This window comes from Rhopalosiphum padi, chromosome 2 (genome assembly GCF_020882245.1).
Source record: "Rhopalosiphum padi isolate XX-2018 chromosome 2, ASM2088224v1, whole genome shotgun sequence".
Taxonomy (NCBI): Eukaryota; Metazoa; Arthropoda; class Insecta; order Hemiptera; family Aphididae; genus Rhopalosiphum; species Rhopalosiphum padi.
In genome coordinates, this window is record NC_083598.1 from 86,925,088 (window position 1) to 86,943,535 (window position 18,448).

Genomic DNA, 18,448 nt, shown 5'->3' on the forward strand with positions numbered 1-18,448 from the left:
CTGGTTTTGTATAAACATTTCCGTTTTACTTTTTATTTTATTTTTTGTTTATTTTACTTGACTATTTTGAAGAATATTGGGAATTTTTAATTTGACCTTCTTAAAATACAAATTATATCTAATTTCCCATGAAAAACAACTTTCAAAATTGAACATTAGTTAAAAAAACATTGAAGTATTTTTTAATTTACTTATCGTTCATACATACCACAATACATCATTGTAAAATCAATCCATTCATCATTCTGATCAGAATTCAAAAAATAGTTGATTAACAATATTATGTTCTTAGATAATATATACTACTTAATACTATTAAGTAGTACTATTAAGTATACTATTAAATACTTAATACTAAAACTATTAAAAAAAAATCGCAGGATAAAATGTTTAAAAAATAAAACATAATATAATCATATTGTACCATCTATTTGCAAGTATAGAGGCACAGTGCTATAGAGTACAAACGACCTAACGACGTCGGGGTTGAGCATAAAATAATACTAAACTTACTAAATACTCGAAGATAGATAAACACAAAATATTTATATTTGTACCAGAGTAGTTACCTATTCAATAAACACTAAAGACATTTGTGATATTTTCTCTGCTGCACGGAAAAACATTAAATTATTTATATTTTATTGGTTGTCACTGTCTTGATACGACGATTCAAGTCGTAGTATAAATTATGTTAAAATCATTATTTTTCTTAATATAATGTACGGGAATTTGATGTAGTGTGTGACAAGTGTACCATTATAAATGCAATATAATAATATCATACAATGACCAAGAAGAAATAAAATATAAACAAATTCAAAAGTTAAAACAAAATGATTTATTTGTATTATAAAAAATTATAATTTCAAAACAATATTATAAAAAAAAAAAAAAAATGTATAATTGATTTTGATTGAAACTGGAACTTTACAATCTAAACTTAGAATAGTTATCTATATAATTATAAATACAAAGCTTAGTGTTAGGTTTTGGTACAAATACAATAATAATAATCATAATGATAGAAAACACGTTGGATGTCGTCATTATTTTATTATTTTATAAAATATTATGAAGTAAAAAATAATACTAAAATAATAAGTAAAACTACCATTAAATTCAGACACACGTGTTTAAGTCTTTATTAATTATATTTGGGTGATTAAGGCACGTTCAACATCACATTAACATAACATATTATTCATATATTTTTTTTAAATTAGAATTTATTTTTAATAGACAAATTTAATGCCGGCATTTCTATAATGCCGAAAATGACACCCTGTAAAATCAGTTCTGTAATACGCCTAACAAAAATTATGATTATTAAAATTACATTTATGAGTAAAATCATTCAAACTTACTTCAATACTTTTAAATAGGCTACGAATAAAAAAAAAAGACAAAGAAAAAAATTCACAAATAAAAATTATTGAAAACATTTTTTTTTAGTACTCACTACAATATTATACTAATAAGTACATGCTTATAATATGCAATATAATATCTTATAATAATCGAGTGCAGCTCTTTTTCAAAACAAATTGTATTATTTTACACGTGAAAACTTTGTTTTTGTCATTAATTGTCGAATTAATAAGAAATAAATAAATAAATAGGTTATTAAATAGGTACTATTTAGATATATTACTATCATATGATAGTTTAATATTATAATATACAAAACTAAAAAGAAATGCACAACAAACATTCATATTCCTTAAATGAAAACATTTTAAATATAAACCGTTAAATTTTAACGCTGAAGTTAGGCGTCCGAAAAGATCATCATCTATATTTTACTAGGAAAAATAAATGAATACCAAATACCTTCCGAATTCCTCATTACAATTTTTTTTTTTTTTTAAAAAAAAAGAACAGTTTATATTTAAAACAATTTACGTTTAAGTTTTAAATAGTCTAAATATGCTACTAATTGTTCATAATATATATATATATATAATTAAACATACACACATGCAAATTAGATTATTTTTTAAAACTGTTTGAAAAATCGGTGATATTTGTAATTACGATTTGTATTAAATTTGAGCAACAAATACAATTTTGATGTAATAATAATAATTTGAAAATTTAAGTAAAACACACATTGTTTATTCTCTGAGGATAGATTCAAGTAAGAAAGTCGAAGGAGATCTATTTTTGAGTATACATATATATCTATAAATTTATACATACTATTATGTATGCATATATATATAAATTTATAGATATATATCTAATAGAAAATATATAATAATAATAATAATAATATTAGGCGCCGTGGTCTAGATTATCTCTCAACACATAAAATATAACTATTACACAGTACACAGTCCGTGTACCGGACGACCCAAAACATTCGTCTCGTCCGGTACGCACGTCCGCACCGATTATACAATAATCGTAATAATAATAATAATAATAATAACAATAAATATTTATCTTAAATAAACCTTAAACAATCAAAGGTACGTATCTACGTGTAAATAACTATAGACTATATCATCGTCATCGTCGTCGCGCAGTCGTCGTCATAACGGTGCGAACGATGCGATACATTATAGAAAATGAATTCAAATCGTTTTTTTTTTTTTTGTTAAAGATAAAAAACTAAAATAAAAATAATAACAACAACGGAGTGTCTCGCAGGGCGTCTCTACGAGAGTATAATATATATATATATATAGGCGAAGACGAAACAAAAAAAAATGATGTGGATTGATCCGGTAACTATTGATTTCCTTTGGGAATACGATTAAAATAAAAAATCTATATAATAGTATTATATAGCGAGTGTCTGTCTTGTCTGTCTCGTCTGTCTGTCTGGCGGCCCGTCTACAGTTTGACCGATAGCCGCGCGGTGGAGGCGGCGGCGGCCGTCGAGTCCGACGCGGCGGCAGCGGTCGCGGTGCCCGACGACGATGACTTTGCCGTCGATCCCTTGCTGTTGTTGTTGTTGTTGTTATTGTTGTTGGCGGCGGCGGCGGCCGGCGACCGGACGAGCGTGTCCGACGCGACGCTGCCCGAGTGGCTGTTCCGGCTGTACCAGTCGGCCACGATACCGCTCTCGGTCGACTGGCTGGAACACTGACTGGTCTGCCGGGCGCCCTCGCTACTCCGACAGCTCGCGCCGCTGCTGCTGCTGCCGCTGCTGCTGTTGCTGCTGCCCGCGCTGCTGCTGCTCACCGATATGATCGAGTGCGGCCGCTTGGCGATCGAGTCCAGGTCCGAGGGCAACGCCACTATCGAGTTCCGGAACCGTGGGGCAGCTGAAAAAAACGAAACGAGCGGTTTAGCGTCGGTGCTCGGTGTGTACACTTGCAGCGCAGCGGTTTCGACCGAAAGTATTATAATAACGGGTTGGGCACTGTTACGCGCGTATGATATGAACCGTTTATTTCGAGAAAGGTGATAGGTCACGATTTTTCGAAAGGAGTCAGACTCGCAGACAGCTTTATCTTTACATATCGATTCGAAAATTTAGCTTATTCGTATAGGTACACAGTGCAGTCATGACGTGCAGCTGGTGTATAACGTTTTTTCTCTTATGTCCCGAAATTTTCACTTTTTTTTTATCATAAAGTATAGATTTATTATTCGAATAATCAAATAAATCATACTATTCGACTTTTATTTAGAACGGTAAATTCGGTAGTCCTAATGGATAATGCTTACAATCGCATACATTTTTATTCGCTGTATTGTTGGCGCGCACAGATCATAAAAACGGTTTTATTTAATTTAATAATAATAATAATAATAAGGGGGCCACGGAGTAGGACGTTCGAAAAAACGGTTTGATTTTAGAATTAAACCATTCGTATTCCGAAGAAAACCTCGTTCGGTATAGCTGACGCGTATATTAATCATTTACGAATAGGCCGCGGCTTAAAATAGTTACTAAACACAGTCGCACTCACTTTTACTGAGCTGCGCGAACGTGATGGATCGATCGTTGATTTGATCCGCACTCGGCCGGATGTCCAAACAGGGTTTGTTGCCAATTCCCATAGAAGACATTTCCGCCAGCCTAACCTCTGCAATGAATAACAATTTGTGAGCATATTATTGTATTGACCGATATCGGTGCGGGCGGTATTCGACGGTAATGATTTGTAATCATCGCCATCATATTATTATATACATTGTACACAAAAAAAATACAACGTAAACCGACCGACATCACTCTTATTCCAAGTTCCGGTACGTACCTCTGTTTCGTAGCGCCTGTTTCCACAGCAAGTTGGATAACTCATCGGTCCACGACTGTTTGATATCTTCGGACATGGACACCAACGTGTACGTGTCGCCCGGCTTGCGTTTTCGGAACCATATTTCGAATTTCGTGTTGCTGTCACCGACTTTGGCGGTGAACCCGATGTCACTGGTTTTTATACTGTTCTTGTACACGTACAAGTCCAGATTCTGTGACAGTAAAAAAAAAAAACACGTATGAAATAACTGTTCGTTTATTATATAAGGCAACGGGCCAGTTATAACCATGTACCACGTAGCCACTCGAATATAAAGGCGGCCACGTGCGTCGTTTGACGTTATCCGCGATCGCGAACACTCACCGTTTGGTCGGGGAATCGTCTAGCCTTGCTAAACAGTATGAGCTCCTCGAACAGGAATACCTGTCGCAGGCACTTCTTGCCTTTGCCCTGCCACACGAGGAACTCGTTCTGCCGCAAAAGTCGGCCTTGCTCTTTCAGGTTGACATCGCACTCCCGGAGCGAGTCCATGGCCAGCAGATCGTTGCCGTGTCGCAACTGGAACCTGACCATGTTCTCGGCAAGCCGGAGGTGTTCTGTGTCACCTTTAGCCATTTTCATGAGCTGCTGTAACAGCAGCGCATACTTGCCCATTCTCTGCACAGGCTTCAACAAGTAACTGGCCAAGTCCATTCGGTCGCGGAGTTCTAATTGTTTTGCCTGTAATGCATTAATTATACCATAAGTACGAATATAATAATATACAAAAACTACTACCATTCGTCAAAAATATTGACGAAAAAATAGTAAAATTACCACACACTAACCTTAAAGAATGCAGAACCATACTCAGACATCAGCGAATCCGAATTCGGTTTGTTCTTGTTGTATAGTGCGTACAAGTAAAATTTCTTTTCCTGTACGAAAAAAAAAAATAACACGATTAATATTAAAAATCATTAATTTTTTTCGAGGAGAGGATACATATTGCAATATTGCAATACTTGCATACAGTAGTAACAGTATCGGATTCGGATAATATAAATAGCAATATATGTATAGTGTATATATATATAGTGTACTTACGTGTTTTAGAAAAGATTCTCCCACTTGCAATGGGCAGTTTTCGTGTCTCTCCAGCTCCTTAAGGAAGTGTTGGCTGTGAAACTCGTAGATCTTCTCGATGTTACCGAAAATGACGTTGCGCTGGCCACGCAGGGCTTGTGGTATATCTTCATTGAGCAACATCGGAACGTAGTTCTCTATCACGTATTCCAGTGACTTGACATAATCCCGCTCTGTCTGTATCATTTCTCTCATGATCAGCTTTACGGTTCTGCAAAGGCCACAACATTACCGTTTAGTTTCGTTTAGTTTACCGCGCGCTATTCAAATATTTATACACAACCGGTACTCACTTTTGTAACTTAAGTGTTTGCGTGCCGCAATCCATATTCAACTGTAGGTTAGACATGTGGTGCAGATGACTGTTGACGGACAAAGGCGGTAGACTTTGATTTTTGCTGCAACCGAGATCGGGACAATTAGTGTCGTCGCTTTCTTCATTACTGCATACATACAAAGAATATATTATTATTTAAAATTGTCAAGTGTCAGTTAAAATTGAAATTGTATAGAAAAAAATGTCAAAAAGTTTGGTTTTCTTAAAAAAAATATATTTTTCTTTTAATAGTTTAACGAAATAAGCACATGACGGTCTTTAATTTGTGTAACGAAAGTACAACACGTTACAAAAAAAATAAAATATTTAAATTTTGTTATTAATTTATCATAAACAAGTGTTTTGCGTTGCTATTATCTCATGGGATGAGTCACGAATCCAACGACACTATAATATAGCAAATTATTCTTTGAATTATATTCACTGCATAGACAACATTTTATACACATTAACACATTTTAAATTTTAATTTCAAATGATACGTATAATGAATATAATAAAATATGAATATTCTACCATACCTAATAGTCATAAACTCATGTTTTTATGTGCTTAGAAACTTCTTTTAGTTTCTTATAGTATCATAAATTGTAATTTTATTTAACCCTAATATTTGTTATACTATTTAAAATAAAACCTATAAATTCTAGAATTAAGTCCTTAATCCTAGTCATAATATTTTTTAAACCGTATATTTAAAAAAATATATATAGCATTATTTTAAATGTTGAAATATACTAATTTTTGACTACCTTTTTTTTGGTCACCATAAGCGTAAATTTATATTTTACAATAATTACCTCTTATTTTCATCACTCCCTTCAGTCGTATGAGAGCAGCTCAGTTTTTCCTCGTCTTCTTCATCATTGTAAGTCCAATTGGCAGACGGGATATGACTGAGCGCGAGCCGGTCTGTCTCGCAATAAAAGTTTTCCTCCGTAGCGCCTACCCAGCCACAATGGTGGTTGTCCGCCGTTGAGTTACCATTTGTTGCATGGTGCTCCGGTGCGGACGTCCTTCTGGGTGGCAAGGGAGTACTAGTCGGGAATGTTTCCGGACCCAACAGGTGCTTCAGTTGGTCGTTGGTCTCTTCGCATCTTACCATGGCCACCTGTTTTCAAAAATTAAACACCATTAGTATTTCAAAATACTTTTTGTAAGAGTATGTTATGAAAACAATAACAAAAGGGAAACGATAGTCATTACCTTGCACTGTTTGATTAGTTTATCATTGTTGAGCTTGTTGGCCAACATCATCATCTCCGAGAAGTGTTGAGCAGTGGGAGACGGATGTGCCATTAAGTATCTTCGCAGTTCTTTGACGTTACGTGTGTCGTGCTTTTCAGATATGTACTTCATACATTCTAAAGCCCAATCGTAAGCCTGTTAAAATAATATACAAAATCAGTATTTTTGTTTTAAATTTAACGTATTATAATAATATAAATTATTTCTAAATTGATTCACGCAGATAACCCTTTTAAATTTTACTATCAATTTATACTGAAAATCCCGTTAATTCTTTTGTCTAATTCCTACTACATTTTAATGCCTAAATTTTGTATAGTAACTTCGTTGATCTTTTATTTATCTCAAATTCAATTTCAAATAGGTTATAATCATAGCCCATTCAATTTTTTTAATTATAATTATTCCTCAATACTCATTTTATTTTAGAATCACTTGTATAATTCTAAAATTAAACACATAAGAATATAGTCATATACCTTATCGAGTAAGTAAAAACAGCGTGATGTATCTTCGAGTCTTTCACGAGTCTCTTCTAGTCGATCACTAAAACCTCTAAGATGCTGCTTTAAAGATTTTGCCAGATCTTTTAGACTGGTGCCATTGCTGCATTGACCTGCTTCTTCCAACAAATCTCCGGCTTTATCGAGATTTTGCTGTAAAAATAAAATAAGAAATTTTAAATAAAAAGTGTATTTAGACATTATTACATTACCTACTAAAATAATACACATTGATACATTTTTTAAAAAACTAATTAGCTGCATTACATGTAGTTTTATTTTTAGATGCAATATAGTATGGTTATTCCCAAGCAACTTAACGTTTAATCAATACCCGAAGAAATTATTTACATTATTCATAAATTCTAAGTATATTAGTGATTGAAGAATATTCGTCGATAATATGAAACCATATTTTACATAAAATACATAATTAGCTATGTAATTCTGTGTACGTTTCCGTAAAGAAACATTTAACAATAAAATACAATTATTTACACAAACATCCATCGGTATATTACAAATTACTTCAAATACGTCATAATGTAAATTTAGTGTTTTAGAAATGACAAAAAATATAATTTGTATGTATTATTAACAAATGATATTTGATAATAATAATGATTAATTATCAATAAAAAAAATTAAATAAAAAATGTAATATGTATCTTCATATAATAATATGACGTAAACATACAATGTTTTAATAACATGCATGTCATACATATTGGTTGTAACACTAAATAAAATATTTGAGAGTATGTTTTAAAAATTGTTTTTATTGTTTGTTAAAACACAAATGTGATGAAATTATTTCAACAAGGCTGAACATTTTTCTCAAAAATACGTCTTGTGAAAATGTACAAAGCCAGAAAATTCAACAATCGCCTTTCGCAATAATAATTATAATACTTGGTTAAATGAACAATAGAGTAAATAGAAACCTTATATTGTGCTATGATAGTTAATTTATCAAAAATCCAAGTTATTAAATTGAAAAAAAAAATGACTGACAACGCTGTATATGTTCTTGTACATAATATTCTTTATTGATACCTATAAATACCTATATATTAAATATAATGCCTATGTTTAATTTTTTTTTACAACTAAGAAAATAACATAAGCCACCGTCAGACCTGCAGTACAAGTCAAATTTCCAACAATAATACTAAAGTACTATAGTAATTTTGTACAAAATATTTTAACTGAAGATGGAACGAGGCTGACTTTATGCGATATGTTTACTGCTACAGCAATCACGAAGCTCACAAATAAAGCTAAAAGTTCCAGAGACCGAACAAGATTATTATTTTGTCAACCGGTCTGGTGGATGTGAATGGTGATGATAAATACAAGTTATGTGTAAAAAACGCAACTCTAAATACTAAAATTATTATCGGTTTTGGACTCATAAACTTTGATTTCATACCAGACAATCAGCTTACAATCGCTTACGAAATACAGCTCATTTATCTACTGTAAATTGGAAAAAATGCGGGTGCTAACTTTATAAACATACTTCCCGGTGCCTACATAAAAAATAGATTAAGTCGTTTTTGAAATGTATTAATAGTTAAATGTGTTAAACATTAAATACTGTTTGCTTAAAATACGTTTTAGTATGTACGACAATGACGAAAACAAAAATTCACATTTTTTTTATACAATGCAGGTACACACAAAAGATCAATTAATCAATTCTATTTTGCAAAGTGCGCACATTTAAGTACAGTGCTCTAAAAACGTTACTCAGCAAAATATTTAACTACGGCTTAGTTGGAAATTATCCATGTGTGGCCCCAGGTTCGAGTATGTATAATATATACCATGTCAAACAATTTTGTAATTAGGTTATTTAGAAACTTACACATATTGTAGCTTTAATTTAAATACAAGTCAAGAACTATAGAATAAAAATGTCTTTAATTAAAGTATATAATGTGATAAAATTATAGTGTATACCGCATCATTATTTAGTATACTAATGAATGATATTTTTGTATCATTTTATAAGTTGCAGTAATGATAGACATACGCGAGAAAAAAATCAAACAATATTCATGTAGATTTGGGTCGTGTGAATAAACTAATACAACATCTTATTTAAATTATATTTACCCTGTGAATAATTCAGAGGTTAATAATAGTTTAACAGCGATGAATTGTATTTACTTAGAACAGTAGACCAGTTCAATATTTCGCAAACGTGCATATTTTATAGAATTTTACACGTGTAAAACATACCAATTCGTTTTTGAGATACCTATTTAAATATACATATTTTCTAGGGATTTACATAGGTAATAAGTATTTATGAATACATTTAATGATATTAAAATTATTTTGGAGTTACTATAGAATACTCACGGATTAAAATATTTATCTATAGAAGGTCTGTACAGGGAAAAAAGTGGAACGTTGAGTGGACTTATTTTTATATTTTGAACCTGATGATATTACGATTAAATGAGCCTGTTTAATTGAAACGTATTTCTTTTTTAATATAAAATGAGACCAACGCATGTAAAGATTGGAATATGCGAATCGCGTCGGCCAAAAATATCTTATTGGGTGTTTGTGTAGGAAGAAACACATTATGAACCCGCTGGGCCTGATTCTTCGATTTTGATACTTTTAGATGTAGGCGAATTTAAATTAAACCGAATATGGTTGATCAAAACATTAATTTATTTATGTGGGCTCTCTGAGCAAAATTTGTTATCTTAAAGTATCAAATTGTTTGGGAGTAAAATTTTATATTTCAAATTGTTTTATCTTCTTATATATGTGATAAATTATTTTTAATGATTATCAAATTTAAAAATTAAAATTATTTATTTATAGTAAGTACTCCTTTTAATTTGAATTGGTTTTAAGCAAAATTTAAGTTGAGATCAAAAATAGAGGCTTTTGGTGGTGAATATTGTGACTATATTTTTTTGACTAAGTTGGTCTTTTTTTCAAATTAAAATATTTATAATATGTAATATATATATTTCCTAGGAAAATATTCGGTTTAAACAAAAGGGCGTGTGATGATGTGTTGTTAAATTTAAAAAATTATGATGATACTATTATTTTTATATTTTCATATTTCATTGGCAAATGTACAATAATTAATAGTATTGCACTATATCATATTATTATTGCATGGTAAATACGATGAATATGAAATCGATTTTTTTAGTTATCACTAATTTATTTCATAATATAGATCAAAGCAATTTAAATCACTATACTAAATATTAAACGTGTATGAATTAACATAAGAATAAGACTATTAAGTTCTCATTAATTCTTTAAATAAATGGTTGTTTGTATAATCTTGAACTATAAAATATTTAAGTCTATAACCTAACATACGACAATCATAATAAAATTAATTTCAAAGAATTAAATAAGCATCTATCTGTTTGAAGCCCACAAATTAACTTTAACCTTTTCTACTAAATTTACAGACCTTAGTAAAGATCTACTAACTGCCGTACCTAACTTATTTATTTTTATAGATTAAAATATTTTTTACTAGGTATGAGCATTTATTGTAACGAGATTTAAATAGTCAATTTAAATTTTAAAAATCCAACAGATTATTTTACAAATTTAAAACAAAAAATATATATATTTGACGTACAATAACATAGTTATACAATTTTTTTTTTTTAATATTCTAATTTAGACCCGAAGGCTGATTCGTACGAAGTTACATTAATTGTGTTAACTATATGAGTTTCGTCATCATAACGGAGTATAGTGAAAGCAAAAAGGCGGGTGAATAAATGGATCTTCGGCGATTGTCATTTGGTTACATTAAACCATATACGTATCAGCTGGAATAATTACTAATTGGTATGCTCGTATTATATATCGGTTCGAAGCTAACAAATAGTGATAATCATAATAATAATAATGATGGAAAAAAAAACGATTAAGAAATTTTTTTCTCTCGTTATGAGATTATGTCGATTAGAATGTGTGGGTTAACGACCGGCTCTTTTTAGATATGAATGAATAAACGTAAGCGTGTCCCGCGGAAAGGGTTCGCGTAATTGTATAATATAATATAGGCACATACAATAGACGTCGAAACATCATCACACACTATTATGTTACGTATATTATACACGATGTGCGGCTGTCGTATATTATAGTCGACCACGTTTCGATGTTTTTTCGATAAAAACCATAGATAGCGATAATGTATACGGGATTATAATAAATAATAATCATCATTGTCGTAAAATTCATCTCATACCTACCGATTACAATACCGTTTAAATTGAATACACGACAACGACGAGTATAAACGAAAGGCGCGAGCGTGCCCGTGAATCCGATATAATAATTGCGCGTCGACAGCAGCAGGGCGAAATCATCATACGGACGACACACGATATTATTATTAAAATATTATATTTTATTTAACGAATGCACGCCATATTATCGTAGGTATCATGTCATTATATCGTACACATGTGTAACACAAATACACAATGTAATAATAATAATAATAATAATAAGTGTATCGTATGCCTACGTATATTATTATACCGGTTTGTACTGTTTCCATACACATAATATAATATAATATGTTGATATTATTATCCCGTGTATACACGCGAGTCGATTAATGAAATGTACGCGGACAGTGGTGTTTCAAAACACACATTCGGACATTATATATATATATATATTATATTATTATATACGTGTATATATGGGTACGGTGCAGCAGCATCGGCTTTAGGCGTTATTAAGGTCATCGCGCGGCTCACACGTATATATTATATTTTTCTACATTATACATTCGTGTTGCATTATATATGTTTATACCTACTCTGGCAACTGAACGCGCACGTATGATAGATACCTACGAATAAAAATATGTAATAAAATAGTTCGGGGCACCGCGGACGGAGACCGGACCGGACAAATTCAAATGTGGTCACGAGCGGCGCGCCGTAAAGCATTAAGTAGGTGGTAGATTGGCAGGCGAGCTGCGGGCAAATGTACCATATTAAAATACCTATATACGATATTATGTTTATTGCATCGATGGCCCGCGGAATTTTATCGTATTTAAGTACTTATAATATGCAATATTGTACGTTTACAATGCGCCTGTTACGTATATTACGGGTAAGCGTATTTACGCGTGTATAGTTGTATTCTACTCTTACCCGAGTGTTTATATTATTATATTATGCCATGCTGTCGGACGACGCCTTGCCCGCAATAACGTTTTGACGTGCGATATTATATTATTATAATATCAGAATATATTCCGTGATAATACAATATTATCTGGTCACTTTTCAGGTTTTTCGAGTTATCACAAACGTGTATTATACTTTACTCTATCCCGTGAAAATTCGTAAGCACTGCACGACAGAACTTGACCGACGACGATTTATTATATTTTTATTATATGAACAAAACATTAAAATATTCAATATTAATAATTATTATTGTGTTGGAACACGCGCAACGATCTAACTTTTATCTAAATAAATTAATGACGGCACACGAATAAATATATTCTAAAATTAAAAAACAAAGCAAACTTAGCAAACAAAAAACAAAAAAACCCCGAAAAATCAAAAAATCGATCCAATGGACCGAATCCGTTTGGACCGACGAAAACACTGCGCATTGACGCTGCAACCGAGACGACGGAGTTTTTTATTTTATTTTTTTTTATTTGTTATTATTATTACATCGCGACCACCGGTATAGTATTTAATTATATAAATGTTTAGGCGCTCGTAAATTCATCATGACGTGTTGTGGCGAACCACTGTGTACGCGTTTGGTCTTTTCGCCGAAACGTCTAAGTGTACTATTTGTTTACTGACCGATAAAAATTCCATTATCATTATCGAGCACGATGGATTTTATTTTGCACGTGTGCGGCTTAGAATAACCGATACTGTGCATTAGACTCGTAAAAAGATCAAAGCTTTTTAAAGTAATCGATGGTTATATTAAACGATGCCAACATCATTTCAACGACATTTTTTTTTATATTATGTATCTATATTCTATACCTATAAAATAGGTGAATTTTAAATGTACATTGTACAAGTATATTTGATTTGTAAAAAAAATTAAGTAGAAAAATTTTGATTGTTGCTGATACTGTTGTATTGGATCTGGTGAGCGCGGAGAACTGCATTTTTTTTTTTTTAAGTGGACACAGTAATTATTATTACACAGAAAAAAGTGTTAATTTTTAAATTGACCGCAGTATCCAATCGGTGAATGGTGATTATTTTATATTTAAACCGTTAATCAGTCCTTTTGAATCGGATTACCTTGTTGATCTAATGCCAAAAAACCGGACTACCAGAATGATCGATAGGTATTTAAATACATGCTCCCTACCGCATTATAAAATACAAGCGACCATAGCTATGTGCTCTCGTTAAACAACTCGACTCGAATTAGAACTCAATTGGGTCAACGATGATTCCTCAGGGATAAGGGTCAAATACTAATTAAAATACCACGCGACTCGACTCGTCTGAAAAACACTGTGCGCTTTACTCGCAGGTCACAGCCACAGCACTCTAATATCAACTGTTTATGTACCTGTATACATTTTATGAAGACGTGTCGATGGCCGTCGTGCGTGTACCTACAATACATCATCGTGGTCTATACATAGAACAAGATATTAAATTATTATAGAGTTTTACGATTTTAAAATAATAAATGATTCGGAATGGGTTTGTCGACCGGTACACCGCATAGTCATAATATTGTATACGAAGTGTTTTATACTATCATGCCTGTACAATCTTCGTATAATGTTATAATGATAATAATAAAAAAAAATATACACACACACTCCAGTGCGGTGTCGGGTTTGACGAATCGCCACGGACCGTCGCTATCCGTCTTGTTTACGCGATGGTTTCGGCGGAAAGAATCTTCATTTTTTTTTGTTCGTTTTGTCTCGCATTCACCATTGTCGCGTAGTATCTCCGTTGACAGATGATTTGCAACGACCGTGTTTTTTGTAGCCGTGTGAACTACTCGAGTAAAAATAAAAGGAAACAACTGGGATCTACGCAATGTCAGCGATTTGCGACCACGAGACTGCAGCAGTATGCACACATATTAATACACTATTATATAATATATTATGTACATCATCAACGTCTTTACAAGAACTATGAGAAGGACCACTTATCACCGTGCCTATAATCAACAATATATATATATATACGGCGGTAATACCTATATGGTTACATGTATATATTGTATATATATAGGTATATAAAACAGTACGCCGGAGAGTACTCAGTGTTCGTGCATTAGTCCGGATTTAACGCTCGACGTAACGATTGATATTAATTACGATCGACATCGCGGACGAGTCGGACGACTGTAACCGAAAGCGCGTTTCCTATTTTTCTAGTGCGGAATGTGAAACGCGATATCCGTTTAATATGTAATTCATTAAATAATAATATAATGATAGTCGTGCGTATAATCGATACAATTGTTGCACAATAACAATATTATTATGTACTTCTGCGGCGCTCTTAAGGCTTTTGGCATACGACGACCACCGCGCCACTATTATATATATATATATATATCATATATGTAGTGGAAAAAAACGAAATCGACTCGTATATTATTATAGATGTGTGCAGGTATACCTATAATATACGAACACTCCTCGTGTATAATGTTCTACACCGGCGGTAGGTTGTGTGCCAGCTATTATATGTGCCGAGAACGAGAAAAAAACGTGTCCAAAATCCGAAAACCTCCGGACTAGAAATATCCCAAGTATAGTGTGGACTGACGACGAGAACGTCATACATGATGGGTACCAACGCGCACGCCGTGTAAATCGTAAGCGCCCTCCTCCACCACTTTCAAATTATTATCATTATTGTTAATACCTGCACACGGCGTGTTATAGGCTCTATTCTGCCGCCCGTAACGGGAACACGAGCGTATATTATATATTATTGTGTTCTGGCCGCGACGCGATTTATAATTTTCCGTACGGGCAGATAGGACATTGTAATATCATAACCTACTGCTGCGCTCGGAATACTAAAAAACCGTTTACATTATATTATATAGGAACATCTTCTAGGTGTGTCCCAAATGTGCCATTATTATCGCTGGTATAATATATATAATATTATTATTATTATTTCGCCGCTGTTCGTCTTCAGACCACTTCGTCGTCGTCGTATCCGTATGCCATTGTTGTCGCGTCGTTATCATCGTCGTCCCACTGAGCGTGTACGTATAATATAATATATTATATAGGTACGGCGTGTGTCGTCGACTCCGCCGCCGTCGTCGTCGTCGTTTGTTTTGCTCTCCATATAAGGACCGTTACACTCGCGTACACTGTATATGTGTGTGTGAGCCACCGCCGCGGGACGCGACCGCGGTCGTCAAAAATCGAGGCCGAATTTTCGGACACGTACTTATATCGCGATAATCGTCCACCGCGGGTACCGCATATATAACAACACAAAATGATATTATATAGGTGAACGATGTCGCGGACACGACTCATTCGGTTGGGCTACTGTGTTACTGTGTTCGAGATCGCATTTCGGCCATGGCGTGTTTTGATTCACTGCAGCGGATGAAACCGATACCTAATACATCCGTGTCCGCGAACAATTAGGTATACGTTATAAAAGCGTGTAATGCGTCACACCGAAAAAAAACGTCCCTTGAAAAACGTCGGTTTTGCTGAATTTGCATCGCGTTCACTTGCATCAATCGGGTGGACATCACGTTGCTGCATTACCGTCGCGTTTGCGGACTACTGTGTTGGAACAATCGAAACGAATATGATTTCTAGATATAATAATATAATATTTTATAGTGTGCCCTGCAGACGTATTACTGTAATTACAGAAGGATTTCTATGATAATAATTATCATTATTATTACATTATATATTTTATTTGGAGTCCTTGAGCTCCCACGACACATGGGATCCTCTGCAGCAGTGTATTTGGACACTCGTCGTCTTTCTAAAATCTAATAATCTAAACTCAATACTCAATAATACAGATAACATTGTCTGCACAACAATCGGAAATGTTAAAACGACTAGCCAATGTATCAAAGTACAACATTGTCTGACTTATCGAGTCAAAGCCATAAATACAATATGTTCTCTACAGGTACCTATATAATGACTAACGTACCCTCCAGGCATTACATTATTTGACTAGCAATTTTCAATAATGTCTGAATTTACGACATTGACGATAACACATATTACCATTCGGTGTATAGCGATCGCATTATGCGAGGAGTTTATAGATCCGAGCTACGGTCGCGGAAGGGTCACTGACATCGTGGTGTTCAGAATGTATATGCGCGCGGACCGTAGGCGTGCGTGGACCACCGATGCTGAGCGTCGTTGTACCTGCAGTATATATTATTATTGCAGCGTATTCGCGTAGGTATAAATAAATATATTAATACCACTCTAGTCTTTTTTCTCTATGTGTATTATAAATTATAATATCATTATTATATATTATTTACATGTATAATTATATGATACATATATACCAGCAGCCGACGAATAACGAGCGTCCCGCGCCTTAAATACAAATGGAACCGCGGAGATGCCAAACTGCAGTAAAACACGGGTCTTCTTCACACACACACACACACACACACACACGCAAAACCGAGATAGATGGACGCGTATCTCGTGTTTTCGAAAACCAAATGAAACGATTCTATGCGACCTGCGGTATGCAAAGTACACATAGTATGTAGAACCATCTTGATAATGAGCGTTGCAGAAAGACAGTGTATAATAATAATAATAATAATAATAATAATAATAATAATATAATGTGGGATCCTTTCCAAATCACTCCTCCGTGAACAGATAAAGTACACGCCTAATATTATATGTGATATACACATATACATTTACACACATGAATCGTACACAATAAACTATAATATGTAAACGTTATTATAATTAAATATAATAAATTATGCGATTTCTATCGAATGGAATCGGTCGGTTGTACTGCGGCTGGCCGCGGGCTGAAGACTGCAAAGTCGCTAGAAAAACTGAAAATCACTAACCGCAGCGCTCTATTGTATATAATATTATGCTCAATATAGGAAAACCAGAGAATTCAAAATACATGCAGGGTTTTTGTTGTTTATTAAACAAACAATATAATGTTATTTTATTTACTTCATGATATGTGACTTGCGATAGCGTGGTGTACACAAAGTTTGCACGAGTTTATACTATACTACCTGCTTACATATAATGTTCTGTATAGGTAAAGAATTTTTTTCAAGGTTTCGCGTTATTACCGTATCTTATCTGTGTACAAATAATAAATAAATTAAAGATACATTTTTTTTTTATCCAACCTAACCTCCAGACGAGATACTACATTACTATCGACGGTAAAAGTTGTATACGCGCAGATAACGAAAGACGCGCCGACGAATGGTAAACTGCATCTCACCTATACAAGTAATAAGTTTTGATTGGTTTCGGTTTATTAAATATGTCGTCATCGTAGATCAATATAGATATACGGGTTTAGCGCTAAATAGAGATGTTGGATTGACCGCGAGAGAATATCGCGCAATAGTTAAGTGAATCTAATAATATATGTACTCGCATCTCACTTGGGTTCGTGTAATATATAATTATTATACCGTCAAATTGAACATAAAATAACATTGCGTTCAACGCCCGGCAGCCGATGAATTACAGTTCTTCTGCAAAGGTATCATAAAATAATATTAATACGGATTAATCGATATACCCAGCTATTTATAATAGTCGATCGACGAGAAGTTAATCGATTCCGTTCAATAGGTAGTAAAAGCCACCAGGTACGGAATGTATTTAATACCGAGAATAGGAATAAACATTAAACAATTTAGACGTGGTGCCTGCAATTACATTTACATCAGAATACGATAATTTGATTGGTATTTATATTAATCGAATTTATTTAGTACTT

The 18,448-nt window shown here is 33.3% G+C and overlaps 1 protein-coding gene across 4 annotated transcripts in view; it reads right to left on the bottom strand.

Moving 5' to 3' along the window:
* Positions 1-818: 818 nt before the first annotated feature.
* The window catches only part of LOC132923374 (puratrophin-1-like), a 162,607-nt gene continuing 144,977 nt past the window's right edge, over positions 819-18,448 (bottom strand). For all 4 annotated transcript variants that reach the window (XM_060987341.1, XM_060987342.1, XM_060987340.1 and 1 more), the window contains 10 exons: positions 7,410-7,586; positions 6,889-7,065; positions 6,483-6,793; positions 5,639-5,788; positions 5,307-5,556; positions 5,048-5,137; positions 4,584-4,940; positions 4,218-4,431; positions 3,927-4,043; positions 819-3,275 (listed from right to left, as the gene is read on the bottom strand). In XM_060987341.1, the coding sequence (XP_060843324.1) occupies positions 2,842-3,275; positions 3,927-4,043; positions 4,218-4,431; positions 4,584-4,940; positions 5,048-5,137; positions 5,307-5,556; positions 5,639-5,788; positions 6,483-6,793; positions 6,889-7,065; positions 7,410-7,586 (2,277 nt within the window). In that variant the 3' untranslated portion in view covers positions 819-2,841. The remainder of the gene's footprint in view (positions 3,276-3,926; positions 4,044-4,217; positions 4,432-4,583; positions 4,941-5,047; positions 5,138-5,306; positions 5,557-5,638; positions 5,789-6,482; positions 6,794-6,888; positions 7,066-7,409; positions 7,587-18,448) is intronic.